Genomic DNA, 18,021 nt, shown 5'->3' with positions numbered 1-18,021 from the left:
CGAAAGATCAGTCGGTAGAATCTCTATTGGCTTTTGTATAAAGTGAGTTCTGAACGGTAATATGCTAACCCTTCTAGTGGCTATTTATATTTCAGCTGACTATAATGTCCACAATCGTTGTGATGATCGACCCACTCACGTACTGTAATCTTCAACATAACAGGACAATTTAGACAGTTACATAACAATTCATAAATAATGCTATGTAGATATCATAGAGGGTATCAAATTCCGTCCTGACGTTATTCTAGATTTAATGCCGGTTGAATTTTAACGTTATGAGAATGGTAAGCACTATATTGTAAACATGTTCACATGGATAAATATGTGTTATTAAACGAGAAATTTAGGCCTTTTCGTACATTTTATAAACACTATTGATATGAATCGGTATTAAAAAGACATCTGAGTATTATTATGAGCAGTTCAAAAGCTTTGATGCGAGGTGATGTGCAAGATATATCTGGATTTATTTGTAAGGTTCGATGAAAAGTTACACTCACTTTGCCCTACCGGAAGTAAAAGAGTGCTCAAATTATGATGACGTCAGGATCTAGAGTTATACTACGACGTTCTTCACACTTCCGGTTTTAACTATATTTACTTCAAGAAATGTCAGTTGAATGTGCTTGAAAGTATGGCGTTATAAATTAGGATCGAGTCATGTAGCATATTGCAAGAAGACGGTGTTTTAGACCAATTACATTTAGAAATAATTTGCAGCTGCTGCAGGTGCTCAGATCTAGAGCGAATAGTATGCAACAGTGCCAGACACCATTTTGTACAAGTAAAGTCCGGAAGAGTCTTGATTAGCCCACAACTGAAAAATGGCAGTTTCTACGAAGAAATGTGAAGTGATGCCAAAACCAAAGATATTAAGGTAGTATCGGTTATGTTTCAGAAGTTTATTTTGTATTTAAGATGCTACACCTCTGACTAATGGTATTTTTTTTCTTATCAAAATCAAGAGCAGACGAATTAGTACTTTTCTTAAGTTACAAAAGTTTCAACTTACTTTACAGTCAACATAATGACCATTTCAAGATAATAAAATAAAATTAGAGTTTTGTTTCAGGACTTATACACTTTTTAACTGAAATAAAATTATCTGACATTAAATCAAATTGAAATACAGTGTATCATTAAGTTTTTGCTTTTTAAACTTTGCAGATTGTATTTGTGTACATGGAATGTTGGCACCACTGACCCCCCTGATGGTCTGACTGAACTCCTAGGTCTTGGTAAACCTTATAACATGCTGCCAGACATCTATGGCATAGGGTAAGTAAACCACTGTCCACTGATGGTCTGACAGAACTCCTAGGTCTGGGTAAACCTTATAAAATGCTGTCTGACATGTATGGTATAGGGTAAGTACACCACTGTCCACTGATGGTCTGACTGAACTCCTAGGTCTGGGTAAACCTTATAACATACTGTTTGACGTCTATGGTATAGGGTAAGTACACCTCTGACCCCCCTGATGGTCTGACTGAACTCCTAGGTCTGGGTAAACCTTATAACATGCTACCTGACATCTATGGTATAGGGTAAGTACACCTCTGACCCCCCTGATGGTCTGACTGAACTCCTAGGTCTGGGTAAACCTTATAACATGCTGTCTGACATCTATGGTATAGGGTAAGTAAACCACTGTCCACTGATGGTCTGACTGAACTCCTCGGTCTGGGTAAACCTTATAACATGCTGTCTGACATGGTATAGGGTAAGTACACCACTGATGGTCTGACTGAACTCCTAGGTCTGGGTAAACCTTATAACATGCTGTCTGACATCTATGGTCTAGGGTAAGTACACCACTGATGACTGATGATCTGACTGAACTTCTAGGTCTGGGTAAACCTTATAACATACTGCCTGACATCTATGGTATAGGGTAAGTAAACCACTGTCCACTGATGGTCTGACTGAACTTCTATGTCTGGGTAAACCTTATAACATACTGCCTGACATTTATGGTATAGGGTAAGTACACCACTGTCCCCCCTGGTGGTCTGACTGAACTTCTATGTCTGGGTAAACCTTATAACATACTGCCTGACATCTATGGTATAGGGTAAGTAAACCACTGTCCACTGATGGTCTGACAGAACTCCTAGGTCTGGGTAAACCTTATAACATGCTGTCTGACATCTATGGTATAGGGTAAGTAAACCACTGATGGTCTGACAGAATTCCTAGGTCAAGGTAAACCTTATAACATACTGCCTGACATCTATGGTATAGGGTAAGTAAACCACTGTCCACTGATGGTCTGACAGAACTCCTAGGTCTGGGTGAACCTTATAACATACTGCCTGACATCTATGGTATAGGGTAAGTACACCACTCAGCCCTGACTGAAGTTGGTTTCTAGAAATTGAGGCTTGGTCACCGATGATCGACCCAGTCCAATCCAACCATGCTTATATATTTTATATGGGTTTATCTTTCTTTTTATACAAATTTAATGGTCTCAATTATATTAATTATGTCCCTCGATATCACGAAAATATTATCCTTGCAAAAATAATTTCCATAGTTGTAAAATATTTAACACTTTTCCAGTTCAGCTAGTGCTGTCATTATAACTAGATATACCATATTCGTCCCTACAAGCACCCAGGGAGCTTAGAAAATAAAAATTGAAAAAATAAGAGAGCGCTTATTAGAATTAAATCTAAACTAGCCTTTCGTTAAATTACTGCACAAAGTTAGCAATGAATTTTCCAATTTGCAAAGATTTCCAAAAAGATTTATAATTAATCTGTAATTAACTAGAGGTAAGAACAATTGTTAATTGTTTAGTAAACAACTTTCAACTTTCTTTTCAGTCTACAGGAAGTTAGTACTGGGGACCCTGATGCAGAAGAAAACAAATGGACCAAGGCGTTAACAAGATGTCTCGGCGTGGCAGGATTTGTTCGGGTATCATATCTCTCTTTGTTTAATTATACAGACATCATGTCTTAAGTGTCTCCATTACTGTAGATTAAATTTCTTTGGCATCTGATTTATTTTCATAAATTTCATGATAAACATAAATTCACGAAAGATGATCTCTGTGAAATTAATTTCCACAATTTTTGCATAATTTCCATTCAATTTCGAATCCATGAAACTTAATCTCTTGTGAAAATCCATTTTAAACAGAAATCGCAAAATTTAGTAGCCGAGAAAGATATTTGGATCACAGTATGCAGACTCATCTGTTATGGGGAAAGTTTTTGGCTATAATGTATTGGCAACAATTTCACAAAGATATTATTCTTAGAAACAATTGATGTAACATCAGATATTAGCTCTGAAGAGTGTGTCACCTTGAATATCAAAAGAATATAATGCATATTTGCCAATTTTCCTGATTCTGTCGGGAAATTCCTGATTTCAAAGTCCATATTCCATTTCCCGATTGTTCAAAAAGACAAAAAAATTAATGTATATATAGCGGTATGTACCCATTTATCTTTCTAAAATTTGTACATTTAAAAAAAAATTGTACAAATTACAATACTGAGTAAAGAATAGAGGTAAAGAAACCATCATGTTTATAAATACCCTGTATCATAAAATACTTTACAAGAAACAGATATTGGTGCATATTACAGAGTTATCTGCCCTTGCTTGTAGGTATTGATTGTGATGTCATGTGTTTACGAGCGTAACATCATACTTTTCGGAGAAAACAACATCAAAATACAAAATAATGACGTAACAATGGATACCTACTCGCAAGGGAGCTAACTCTGTAATATGCAAAGACAGAATGTGTGACAGAGTGTACAGTACTGTTATAGAAAAATATGGAATTCTCCAATGGTTAGGGCTAGTTAAATATTAAGGGCATTCACAATAAACATTTTCAAATAGTGTCATATTACTAAGCTATAAAAAAAGCTGGTAGCCATTCTTCTTGACGGAATATTTCAAAGAACTTTTTATGCAATGTATTTACAATCTGTGTCATGTTTGCAGATAAAAATTGTTAGAATGCAGGGGTTGTTATCACTGGCCTTTGTGAAAAGAGAACACCTTATGAGTTACGAGCACATAGAGTCAGAGAGGTCAAAAGCCGGGATGGGAGGCTGGTGGGTAAGTTTGTTTTCTTATACATAATTATACTGAAATAAATGACCTGTACTTTTAAGTACAATCACAGGGGTTAAGCATAGCAGAAGCTAAAACCTTCTACTTAATATTTCTTTGTATACAGTGTTTTTAATTGTTAGTCGAAGAAATGGTGAACATTTTCAGAAGAGTTGCTCTTTCGTATTTTATCCAGATTTTCCCCACTACTGTATAATTGTACAAATAGCCAAATGATCATTAAGGCCTATTGGGCCTCTTGTTGTTCAGGGCAACAAAGGTGGTGTGAGTATCCGATTTGATGTCAATGGAGTCAATCTGATTATGGTCAACGCTCACCTGGCAGCTCACATGGACAACGCTATGGAGAGAATCGAAGTATGTCAAACAATGAAAATAATTTTAAGTTGTTTTTGTTGCAACTTTATTTCATATTTTCTTGTATTTGATGAAAATTTGCATAATATCTTTGTAATATCAATTTTTGGTGGAGTATAAAACTACCAAAACCTTTGAATATGTTGATTGATAAGGCTTCTATTGTGTTATGTCAGATCAAGAACTCTTGTCAAATGAAATCAAATTACATTATTTTCACTGTCTAGAAACTAATCATTATTACCATGAAAAGATAACAAGGTACTATATTATGTCTGTTTAATGCTATTTTCACAGGACTTCTTCACCATCCTGGACACACAGAAATTTCGGGACAAGGACGTAGATAATATACTAGATCATGAGTAAGTTCACATTTATCAGACTTGATAGGATCCTGTGAGTGTACATGCCCCTATAATACTTTTCATTTATTAGACTTTCCATATTTGATTCTGTGTATTTTTTCTTGCACTTTCAGTAAAAGCTAACTAACTATTCAGTGTTTTCAAAGTTTGAAATTATTCCGAGAAAAAGATATCTAAAAATAAATCTTACTTGATCAGTGTGATATTAATTCAAAGCTAATTCAACTCAGGAAAATTAAAGAAGATGAAATATGTCTTCAGCGAATGACAATTCAGAGCAAGCATGCAAGAACTTATCTTTAAGTAATTTATGTAATTTCGATGAATCTATTTATCATCATCCATCACTACAACACATATTCCATTGTAGGATCCACTAAAGGGAGATAACCCTAAATTAGTATAAGAATGATAATAAATTGACAAAATATTTTTTTCTTCAGCTATGTGTTTTGGATGGGAGATCTGAATTTCCGTCTGGATGGCTTGACTAGATCACAGGTTGAAAAGGAAATAGCAGCAAAGAACTACAATGCCTTACTAAAGAAGGACCAGGTAAGGAGAACTATATATTGGAGAGAGATAATCTTGTTTACTTCAGCTGTACAGTTAATTAAGGAGAGATATATCTTTTACATCAACTCTACAGTTAAAGGGAGCTAATCTCTTTTACCTCAACTCTGCAGTTAAAGGGAGATAATCTCTTTTACCTCAACTGTCCAGTTGAAGGGAGCAAATATCTTTTACCTCAGTTTTACAGTTAAAGGGAGATAATCTCTTTTACCTCAGCTTTACAGTTAAGGGAGATATCTCTTTTACCTCAGCTTTACAGTAAAGGGAGATATCTCTTTTACCTCAGCTTTACAGTAAAGGGAGATATCTCTTTTACCTCAGCTGTACAGTAAAGGGAGATATCTCTTTATCTCAACTGTACAGTTAAAGGGAGATAATATCTTTTACGTCAGCTTTACAGTTAGAGGGAGATAATCTCTTTTACCTCAACTCAAGGACGTATATGAGAAGGATAAGTCACATTGAGTTTTGGGCAAAGACAACGCAGGCGCTTTTGTGTTTGTGCACTGACCGTGACGTTGGGCGACGACTGATTTCCTTTGATATCCGCCGCCGCAGCCTTTGATGTAGCATGGGGTGCGAGGGTTACCGTCTTACTTTCTGAAGCGTGCTGCCATTTCATGAGCGGTCGTATTTTTTTAACGATAGTTTAAGACATTTCTTCTAAATCTTCCGTCTTTAAAGCAAGTTATAAACGTTGTGAAATTTAATTTACTTTACATTGGCGTTTCGTTTGATTCAATAAGACAAGTATTTGTTGAGATTCAGAGAAAAACGGTTTTTATTCCCGGTTCATAAGCGTCTCGCGTGGTGTTTAGTAGTGTAAAGAGACAGACACGAATCCTTCTCACTTATAAATCCTTGCTCAACTGTACAGTTAAACGGCGATAATCTCTTTTACTTTAGCTTTGCAGTTGAAGGGAGATAATCTTACCCCATGTTTACAGTTGAGGGGAGATAATCGTTTACTTTTTAGTGTACAGTCAGAGTGAGATGATCTTTAGTTTTTTTCAACCAAAACTAAAGAATAACAATGATGTTTCAGCTACTGAAATGTAAGGATAAAGGGATGATATTTACAGACTTTGAAGAGGGACCAATCACGTTCGCACCAACCTACAAGTTTGACCCAGACACAGATATATATGACACAAGGTCAGTACAGGTGTGTGATCGCACAACATACCAAAAACAGAGTGCACACATCATGACTGGAAATCGCTAAGTTATAACCATGAATTTGTTTTTAAGAGCGTTCGTTATAAACATGTTTTACTGTATTACATAATGCAAGATGCTGCATTGACAAAAGATTGTTTAAATGATATTTTGTATTTTAAATTTGAATAAAACCCAACAATAAGCTTATACTCAACTAAAATATTTTGAGAGATAATTTTAAGTTCAACATGTAGAGGTGTATATATAAGGTACATGTACAAAATACACACGTTAGCTACAAAATGTATGTAAGTATATAGACCCTGTACATACATATTCAACTACTTACATTTATTTATGTTTAGTGAGAGATCATGTCCTATTTATTTATGATTTATGTTTAGTTAGAGATCATGTCCTATTTATCTATTTATGATTTATGTTTAGTGAGAGATCATGTCCTATTTATCTATTTATGATTTATGTTTAGTGAGAGATCATGTCCTATTTATCTATTTATGATTTATGTTTAGTGAGAGATCATGTCCTATTTATCTATTTATGATTTATGTTTAGTGAGAGATCATGTCCTATTTATTTATGATTTATGTTTAGTGAGAGATCATGTCCTATTTATTTATGATTTATGTTTAGTGAGAGATCATGTCCTATTTATTTATGATTTATGTTTAGAGAGAGATCATGTCCTATTTATTTATGATTTATGTTTAGTGAGAGATCATGTCCTATTTATTTATGATTTATGTTTAGTGAGAGATCATGTCCTATTTATTTATGATTTATGTTTAGTGAGAGATCATGTCCTATTTATCTATTTATGATTTATGTTTAGTGAGAGATCATGTCCTATTTATCTATTTATGATTTATGTTTAGTGAGAGATCATGTCCTATTTATTTATGATTTATGTTTAGTGAGAGATCATGTCCTATTTATTTATGATTTATGTTTAGTGAGAGATCATGTCCTATTTATTTATGATTTATGTTTAGTTAGAGATCATATCCTATTTGTTTATGATTTATGTTTAGTGAGAAGCAGAGAGTTCCGGCCTGGTGTGATCGTGTCTTATGGATGGTCCACGAAGACTCTTTTCAGAACCTTGACCTCAGTGTTAAACAACTGTACTACAAATCTCTGCCATCATTCACTGTCAGTGACCACAAACCTGTTGTAACAGAATTCCAATTCCCGGTAGGTACACAACACAAACTTGAAAATATGAGAGTATGCAATACAAAAATAATGAACACGCTGTCATCGTCCACTGTGCAGAATCTGCCATGCGCCATGTTCACCATCTTCTTAAGTTCTACCAACATGATTGAGCTGAAGCTTGCCTAAAATGATCATGGCATGGTCCTGACCAAGTCTTGATTTTTAGTTCAAATCAGAATCCAAAATGGCTGCCATAACCTTTCTCTTGAAAACACATTTTGAACTTTTAAAATTCTACCAGTGTCAAAACATCAAATATCAGTTTCCTTTTGTTTCTGGGCTATACCTAGAACAAAAACAAATCTTCAACTTAGATCATAAAACTTCAGCTCACATGGTACGAAGATCCAAGGTGAACTTATACTGTATGTACTGTGACATGTTTATAATCGTTGTTCGGAATTTAACTAAATTTGTGAAGTAAAGATTGTACAAATGATGAGGCTAATGTTTAGTATAAATGATTTGTCTCTGGAACTATCATGTAAGCAATGGATATCACTCATGTTTGAATGCTAGCCTCCCTGTCAGTACTTATGTGATGGGAGATTAAAGTCATAAGCCTTAGGTTTCGTCAAACATTTGTGATATTTACTGAGCTAACCAGGTGAGTAATACAGGCCCTCTGGGCCTCTTGTTTTGTATATATCAGACTGCGGTTGGGGTGGGTGGGGGTGGGATATTGCAATGCTTCGTTGCACCTTGTTAAATTACAGAGATGTTTAGTGTGACTGTGTTTTATCAGTGAAGTTTGTATATTTCCAGGTGTTTCCTCATCCCCCCAACCCACCTGTGGTGACGTTCCAGGTTCCCTCGTCCTGTAGACTCAAACACGACATGGACATCCGATACACATACCGGACTAACCCTGAACTGTCCTCATCTTCCTGGGATTGGATAGGTCTTTATAAGGTAAAGATCAATAGCATCTTTAATCCCCTTTCAGATGAGACCGGAGAATCTCGACTCAGGGGTAACATTCTAAAGTTGTCAAACATGAGACTTTGTCGAGTCTTTGACAGCTTAAGAATCTTATCCTGAGAGTTGAGATCTCCTGTCTCACCCCAAAGGGGATGAATGATCCTATCTCTCTTTTAAACCCTGTGCACTACTTTGTGTCTCTAAAATGACGTAACAGTAAATCATGCAGGAATGACGTGGTTGTGACTTCATTACATTGTTGCCATAATGTCTACTGCAATATCATGATACTGTTGCCACGACATCATTGTAGAGAATGTGCAAAGATCTTGAGTAGCTTGTCTTTACCTTTAGGTGAAATTAATAGAATCTTACATAGGTCTGTGAAGTGGACAGGGATATCTCAACCCGAGTAAAAGATTTTGGCCGGTCAACCCGAGGCTTGCCGAGGGTTGATATATCCCTGTCCACTTCACAGATCCATGTTTGATTCTTTTTCTCCCATACTTAGTAGAAAAAGTGATGAAATTTCACTTGGTTTCTAGCTTTTTCATCGCGCCATTATCGCAGGAATGTTGTTATGCGTCAAAATTGATGACGTCATCTACAATGTGCGCCACAGTTACGCCGCATGTTTTGATGACGTCACGTTATTGTCTAGTGCGTGTGAGCTGTCTGACACCCCCCTGTGTAAGATAGAGATATCTTTTACCTAGCAACCAAGGGATATCCCTTTGAAGTATGGGAGAAAGCAAATTCTCACACCATTGAAACTATGGATATCCTTGATGTCCGAAGTAAGAGAGATTGCTGAATGTTAATGTTTTCTTTTCATTTACTTGCCTTACAGACTGACTTCTCAACTGTAAACAACTACCTCAGTTATAAATACGCGGTGAGTAATGTAGAGGGACGTGACAAGCCAAATGTTGTAGTAACCTGGAAACAGAAGGACTTACCAGAAAAGGCGGGAAAATATGTACTGTGTTACATCAGCAAGGTCAAGGACACATTGATGGGAATGAGCAGTGAGTTTGAGGTAAAGTGATGTTTTGTTTAAAAAAATTTTTTTAGACTAGTCACCCTACGTTCCACCTCAAAGTAATTGAAATATAAACAATTTAGGTTAAAAAGTATCAATTCACACCAAATTTCGAAAAAAATAGAAAACTGAAGGGAAAATATTAGAAATTTTGTTGTAACAGTTGTGGTTCTTGTGTTTTCTTGCAGTGATACATGAGTGTGGTACTTTTAAGCATTATTCTCTATATCTTTTGGGTTTATGAAGGCATAGAGAAAAAGTGGAAGGACATTCTTCATAGATACTTAGTCTATGAAAAAGATTGTCCGTCCTTTTTGCTTATAATGCTTATAATTTACTTTGAATAACTTAATGAGGTACTCATTAGGCATTGATTCCGTGCTTTCACTTACTTTTACAATAAAACTAATTCAGTTGTGGCGCATTGATATCTTTTCCAATAGTTCAGATTGGCCAATGACTGTGCTGCTTTTAATTTTTTTCCTGGAAAACATTTTGTATATATATGATGTCATAATACATAATACTTGACGGACAATACTTCCTTTCTATGAAAAAAATAACCTCAAAAATAAAACCAATAGAAATGAGTGTAACATATGAAATTATAAATACATGAATTTGGGTATACATGTACATTATATAGTTATTGTCTAAAAAATTGGTCTACAGTTATTGGGAAGCCATTTCATTCTAAAGTTTGTTTAAATATTAATGGTGAGCTTATATATATATAAAATGTAAAACTTGTGAAACAGTAGTACCAGCCATTGATAAATGACAAGATTAATTTTCAAACAATTCAATTGTATATCAGTTACATTCATTTCTATAGGTTAGAAGTGATCAGGGTAGCACTACTGGTTCGCCCGTTGTCAGTATAATGTGAACAGGTGGGGTATGTTGCTTGGTGTCTTCGGCTGCATGATTCAGTGATATAACACTATAAAAAGGGCAACAGTTCCACTATACAAGAAGATACAACACTAATATACCGCAGTCTCCCAAAACACACACCATTCACCCCATACACACTGCATAAATGGGAGGCCGTCCTTACATGACCCTGGCTGTTAATAGGACGTTAATTAATCAAACAAACAATCAAAAGTAAGAAGTTATAGACAAAAACGGGACAGACATTCTTATTAACCATAAACATGAAGCTTATTAATAGATACTTTTCATGAATTATTCTAATTTTACAGATTTTGCCGTGAGAGATGATGTTATGAAGAACAGTAGAACCACAAAGTGCCTAATAACTGTGGACTTGATACCCATGAAAAACTTCAATGTTTATTTTAATCCTCAATGACCAATATATACTTTAATTTTTTAGCATTGATAATATTTTACTAACTATAGATGTGGAAATTAAGGTATATATATAATATATTTTCTGGATTTTTTCCTATGACAGTCAGACATATCCTGTTAGCCCTATTCCGAATTTGCATATTGTGACGTCATGTGTTTGCGAGCGTAACGTCATACTTTTCGGAGAAAACGACGTGAATTGCGCTCACAAAATAATGACGTAACAATCGATACCTACCCGCAAGGGATCTAACTCTGTAATATGCAAAGACGGAATAAAACGATATACTTATTGGTGTAATGCAAAATGTGATACATAATTTCTATAGCTTGGAGATTAAATTTATTCTGATTGCTTTTGTTAATAAACATTTTGATGTGAAATTAGAATCTTTTAAAGCATAAAGGTCAGGTGAAAATATCAGAAGAGAAATTTTTCATGGCAAATCTTGCTCAAATTCAGGATTTCTACTCACACAATTATGTACTTATATATTAATGGTTGATTTTAGTTACTTTTATTGTTTTACAAATTTTTTTACCATGACTTTTTCATTTAGCTTATCTGTCATTTTTAGCCCATCATCACCAGATTGAGGGCTATTCAAATTGCCTTTCATTCGTCATCCATCTTTCTGTCCATCTATCCATCCATTCTTCTGTCTGTTAGTTATGCATATTACATTTTCAGATTATTCTGTCAATAGATATATATGTTTCAAATTAAATAATATTTCAAAATATTCAATTTCAAATTAAATGAATTCCACTGTAGTTCACACATTTTTTGTATTATTCATTCAGTCTCTATAGGAAATGAATCAAAATTGTTAGAACTATCAGAGAGATATCATTTTAACATTACCAGGGTATAACTAAATTGGCTTACTGACCTCAAGGGTCCTGAGGGGCAGGGCCAAAAAGGACCAAAATGGCAAAAAGTACAAAAAAAAATTCTCAACTAGATGATATAGATGTGATAGAAATAATCTTCATAGATTGAAATTTCAAATTTACAAAATTACATACTCTTTTTAAAAGTTTTCAAAAATTTTTCTAATTTGTTATTTTAGCAAATATTCAAGATACTACATTATATACGTGCTTACATTCGTCCTCATTGACATCAAGAGGATGGTGGGTAAGTGGGGCCAAATAGTGGTAGCATACTTGTATTTCTGTGACATCAGAATACGGGTGACCGTTAAGGTCCCATGGGCCTCTTGTTTCATGAAGAATTTTTGCATTATCTTCACAAAAATGACTGACTATATGGAACTATGTTGTATGATCTCTGAAATTCCTTTTTTCGTCATATCTATTATTTTTTGTTTGTTGTTAAATCTGGTACTGTATTCGCTGAAATTAACACCCTCTTCAAAAATTTTAACAAAGTGAGGCGCATCTGAAGTAATGAAAATTTAAGTTGTGGATGAAAAACCTGTAAAAAATCACCCATATTTTAAAGATGCTCCACCGCTGACAAATGGTATTTTTTCACTATCAAAAACAGGAGGAGATGATTTAGTATTTTTCTTTAGTTACAAAAGTTACTCACTTTACACCATTACCACCGTTAAAAAGTTTGAGCTTCTAATTTTGATTCAAGTTAAAAATATGAAAAGTAATTAAATGCATCCCGGAAAAATTCCATGGCACTATATCCTATATGGAATGAAGCACTGATTGCACATGCACCAAAGGCGAAATAAATTATTTTATATTATTTTTTGTTTTAATCAGGCATATATATACAGGATTAAACACCAATTATTGTTCAAATGAAGAATATCATTTATGCTCTGTTGGCGGTGGAGCATCTTTAACTCTTTCAGTACTTATATGGTACATTAATCTGTTGTAGTAAACATGCATATATGCCTTCTAAGTTCTTTTCTTAGATAAACATTACCTGGTATACGTTGCTAACATTAGCACAAATTCATGTAACTGTGATATGAGATACAATCCAGATGTTGTAAGCATCACTTGTTAAATCCATGGGATGTGGGGGCATTGATATAACATCAACCTCTCCTGAAGAGTGGAGGGGTGCTTTATAGGTGGAGGGCGCTAATTATGGAGAATACGGTCTACAGATTTCTGTGTACTAATTGATCTTAATATATTAATATCTATACATTGTATATATCTATTCTATATCTACATATTAAATATATGTTTTTCATACATTAATTGTAATACTTCAATATTTGCCAAAGATATATGATGTGGTGCAGCGTTACTTTTATATTTAAATCCATTTTGATGTGATTTCTATTTTTATTCCCCGTTTATAGTTTAATATTTATATCTTGAAATTTACATGTATAATGTATATATGTCTGTATTGTTTGTCCTTAAATGTGCAATTAATTATAGTGGAATAAGTGATCATGACACACAGAATAAGTGATCATGATGTAGAGAATAAGTGATCATGACACAGAATAAGTGATCATGATGTAGAGAATAAGTGATCATGACGTAGAGAATAAGTGATCATGATGTAGAGAATAAGTGATCATGACACAGAATAAGTTATCATGACACAGAATAAGTGATCATGACACAGAATAAGTGATCATGATGTAGAGAATAAGTGATCATGACAGAGAATAAGTGATCATGATGTAGAGAATAAGTGATCATGACACAGAATAAGTTATCATGACACAGAATAAGTGATCATGACATAGGAATAAGTTATCATGACACAGAATAAGTGATCATGACAAAGGAATAAGTGATCATGATGTAGAGAATAAGTGATCATGACACAGAATAAGTGATCATGACACAGAATAAGTGATCATGACACAGAATAAGTGATCATGACACAGAATAAGTGATCATGATGTAGAGAATAAGTGATCATGACACAGAGAATAAGTGATCATGACACAGAATAAGTGATCATGACAAAGGAATAAGTGATCATGATGTAGAGAATAAGTGATCATGACACAGAATAAGTGATCATGACAAAGGAATAAGTGATCATGACGTAGAGAATAAGTGATCATGATGTAGAGAATAAGTGATCATGACACAGAATAAGTGATCATGACACAGAATAAGTGATCATGACAAAGGAATAAGTGATCATGATGTAGAGAATAAGTGATCATGACACAGAATAAGTGATCATGACACAGAATAAGTGATCATGATGTAGAGAATAAGTGATCATGACACAGAATAAGTGATCATGACACAGAATAAGTGATCATGACACAGAATAAGTGATCATGATGTAGAGAATAAGTGATCATGACACAGAATAAGTGATCATGACAAAGGAATAAGTGATCATGATGTAGAGAATAAGTGATCATGACACAGAATAAGTGATCATGACACAGAATAAGTGATCATGACAAAGGAATAAGTGATCATGATGTAGAGAATAAGTGATCATGATGTAGAGAATAAGTGATCATGACACAGAATAAGTGATCATGATGTAGAGAATAAGTGATCATGACACAGAATAAAGGATCATGACATAGGAATAAGTTATCATGACACAGAATAAGTGATCATGACACAGAATAAGTGATCATGACACAGAATAAGTGATCATGACACAGAATAAGTGATCATGACACACAGAATAAGTGATTATGATGTAGAGAATAAGTGATCATGACACAGAATAAGTGATCATGATGTAGGAATAAGTGATCATGATGTAGGAATAAGTGATCACGATGTAGAGAATAAGTGATCATGACAAAGGAATAAGTGATCATGACACAGAATAAGTGATCATGACACAGAATAAGTGATCATGACACAGAATAAGTGATCATGACACAGAATAAGTGATCATGACACAGAATAAGTGATTATGACACAGAATAAGTGACACAGAATAAGTGATCATGACACAGAATAAGAAGTGATCATGACATAGGAATAAGTGATCATGACACAGAATAAGAAGTGATCATTACATAGGAATAAGGGATCATGACACAGATTAAGTGATTGTGACATATAAAATAAGGGATTTTGACAGAGAATAAGGAGTCATGAAACAGAATAAGTGATCATTGTCTGAAAAGTAAATTGCATTTTGGTGTGAGTTCAGAAAAATGACCAAAAAAAATTTTCTTTCGTTTTCAAGCTATTGACATTTGTGTTGACCTTTGATTAAAGAGGTCAAATAGATTAAAAAAAAACCACTTCCTTTATATAAGTTTCCAAATTATTTTTACCAATGGTTTAGATATTCTGTCACATTGGGACCATTTTTTGCATGATATGAAACTGATATGATCCCATTAGTCCTGACCAACTTCAAAACCTGATGAGTCCTGATATAGTATTTACAGTCTTTGTTTCATTCTGTATCAGGACCCATGGGGCTTCTTGTTTCATACATGGCCATGCATACTTTTTATCCTGCAACAATCTGTGCTTAATGTAGCATATTGTAAGCGCTAACTGGTGTATAATTCGACAATGACAATGCTAGTTGCAGGATAAAGTGTAAATACATTTTCTTCGTTATTTTTTTTATTGCAGAGCATGACTTTATCAATTCATTGTTGTATTTTCGTTGTACATTTTGAAAGTAATATATCGGAAATTATTTTTTTGTATTTGATTTTGAAATACAATGTATTATAAACCAACCCTAATGAGCGTAAAAGAAAAACCGTCTTTAACAGTTTTGTTGAGTTGTTTCTATAGCAACATAGAAAAGCTTGATAATTGAGCTTTTTCCTTAGAATGAAATTGTGTGAATTTTCATTATAACCTTCAGCTTATAAACATTTATTAATTACTTACAATTAAATACAATGTATAAATATCTTATCCCTTGTTACATGATTACAAGCATTAAACAATTCAAAAAACAGACTTATTTTTCCCAAGTGTTGTAATTTGAAATGAAGACGCCCTCATCTTCCAAAAGGGTTTCCATAATATATGCATACTAGTACTTCGAATATGGTAAAAAGTATATAAAAAAAATACATGACATTTACATCTATTTCCACAGTTTTGACCAAGCAAATGATTCCGATGAAGGGCTCTATACTTCCCCTTGCCGTCTTCCCGCTGTATCGTATAGACTGGAAAGTATTCATTTTGTTGACTCTGTGTGCTATAGACATCAGGTTCTCACCGAGCCGCCAGCTTATGACGTCCTTCAAAGTACTTTGACAAGAACTTGGTCTTCCGGTTCCAAAACAGCTTCTCGACTAACTTATCACACATTCCATTTTCACCTCTCTATCATTTTACATTCCCCTCAACATTAACGCTTTGGTCGGAATACAACCCCCGCGGAATTCCATAAACCTCGATGAATCCTTCCAGCGCCACAACAGTCCATTTAACAGAATGGCTATGTGTTGTGCTTTGTCGTACCGCGTAAAGTGGTCGGTTATTACAAAGACATTTTGAAATCCACTTTTGAAAGTTTTCAGTTTTAAGAAATTCATGCATACCGAATATTTAGGCTGAGTGCTGACGATATCAACCAATGGTTCCTTGATAGTAGTCTCTGCCTCCAACCATTTCTCAACACTACCAGCCATGTTCCCGAGGCTGCCCATTCCAAATAGCCTTATCAGAATATGGATAGATATTTCTGAAAACAATATTTATGTATCTGTGCTATGAAGTGGCTGAATGAATGCCATCTATCTTTTTTAAGTTATATGTGCCGTAATTTCCATACTCACGAATCAAGAAGAGCTTTTCATATTCTATTCATCACAAACAATTACCACATTTTGAGAATGACAATTCGTAAAAAACATAGGTTTAATTTTACAAGTACAAATAAAAGCTGAAAATCATTTTTGACAGTACTCTAAAAATCGTTAAGATTTGATCTAAAACGAGAAAATCCAATTTTAGCTGTTTTAAATATTCGCGATATGGATTTAAGGGTAGATATCGTTCAACCATTTCTCATTATTTCGTCGATCAAATTTTCTATTTTTATTTTTACCGATGGTTTAGATATTCTGTCACATTGGGACCATTTTTTGCATGATATGAAACTGATATGATCCCATTAGTCCTGACCAACTTCAAAACCTGATGAGTTCTGATATAGTATTCACAGTCTTTGTTTGATTCTGTATCAGGACCCATGGGGCTTCTTGTTTCATACATGACAATGTATACTTTTTATCCTGCAACAATCTGTGCTTAATGCAGCAAATTGTAAGCGGTAACTGGTGTATAATTCGACAATGACAATGCTAGTTGCAGGATAAAGTGTAAATACATTTTCTTCCTTATTTTTTTAATTGCAGAGCATGACTTTATCAATTCATTGTTGTATTTTCGTTGTACATTTTGAAAGTAATATATCGGAAATTATTTTTTTGTATTTGATTTTGAAATACAATGTATTATAAACCAACCCTAATGGGCGTAAAAGAAAAACCGTCTTTAACAGTTTTGTTGAGTTGTTTCTATAGAAACATAGAAAAGCTTGATAATTGAGCTTTTTCCGTAGAATAAAATTGTGTGAATTTTCATTATAACCTTCAGCTTATAAACATTTATTAATTACTTACAATTAAATACAATGTATAAATATCTTATCCCTTGTTACATGATTACAAGCATTAAACAATTCCTAAAACAGACTTGTTTTCCCAAGTGTTGTAATTTGAAATGAAGATGCCCTCATCTTCCAAAGAGTTTCCATAATATATGCATACTAGTACTTCGAATATGGTAAAAAGTATAAAAAAATACATGACATTTACATCTATTTCCACAGTTTTGACCAAGCAAATGATTCCGATGAAGGGCTCTATACTTCCCCTTCCCGTCTTCCCGCTGTATAGTATAGACTGGAAAGTATTCATTTTGTTGACTCTGTGTGCTATATATATATATAGACATCAGGTTCTCACCGAGCCGCCAGCTTATGACGTCCTTCAAAGTACTTTG

At 34.2% G+C, this 18,021-nt stretch overlaps 1 protein-coding gene across 3 annotated transcripts; it reads left to right on the top strand.

Annotated features, from left to right (window-relative positions):
- Positions 1-568: 568 nt before the first annotated feature.
- On the top strand, positions 569-15,960 carry LOC138331349 (inositol polyphosphate 5-phosphatase K-like). Of its 3 annotated transcripts, XM_069278910.1 has the most exons (12): positions 569-880; positions 1,171-1,281; positions 2,835-2,928; positions 3,976-4,092; positions 4,357-4,464; positions 4,762-4,829; positions 5,276-5,387; positions 6,451-6,560; positions 7,619-7,781; positions 8,571-8,717; positions 9,577-9,765; positions 10,977-15,960. In XM_069278910.1, exons 1-12 carry the CDS (start codon positions 828-830, stop codon positions 10,986-10,988), a joined length of 1,284 nt encoding a protein of 427 aa, XP_069135011.1. In that variant the 5' UTR covers positions 569-827; the 3' UTR covers positions 10,989-15,960. The 3 variants fall into 3 exon arrangements, with proteins under 3 accessions (XP_069135011.1, XP_069135012.1, XP_069135013.1); XM_069278911.1 differs by lacking the exons at positions 569-880; positions 1,171-1,281 and adding an exon at positions 1,564-1,641; XM_069278912.1 differs by lacking the exons at positions 569-880; positions 1,171-1,281 and adding an exon at positions 2,126-2,166.
- Positions 15,961-18,021: the final 2,061 nt, after the last annotated feature.

Source organism: Argopecten irradians, chromosome 9 (assembly GCF_041381155.1).
Source record: "Argopecten irradians isolate NY chromosome 9, Ai_NY, whole genome shotgun sequence".
Classification (NCBI taxonomy): domain Eukaryota; kingdom Metazoa; phylum Mollusca; class Bivalvia; order Pectinida; family Pectinidae; genus Argopecten; species Argopecten irradians.
Note: the sequence above shows the minus strand (reverse complement) of the source record. Positions and strands in the feature narration are given on the sequence as shown.

What these genes read in the sequence shown, in the direction of transcription:
- LOC138331349 (XM_069278910.1), top strand. Translation starts at nt 828, where the DNA reads ATGGCAGTTTCTACGAAGAAATGTGAAGTGATGCCAAAACCAAAGATA. An exon ending in CCGGGATGGGAGGCTGGTGG is followed by an intron (nt 4,093 to 4,356) that starts GTAAGTTTGTTT and finishes CTTGTTGTTCAG; the next exon opens with GGCAACAAAGGTGGTGTGAG. An exon ending in ATTGGATAGGTCTTTATAAG is followed by an intron (nt 8,718 to 9,576) that starts GTAAAGATCAAT and finishes CTTGCCTTACAG; the next exon opens with ACTGACTTCTCAACTGTAAA.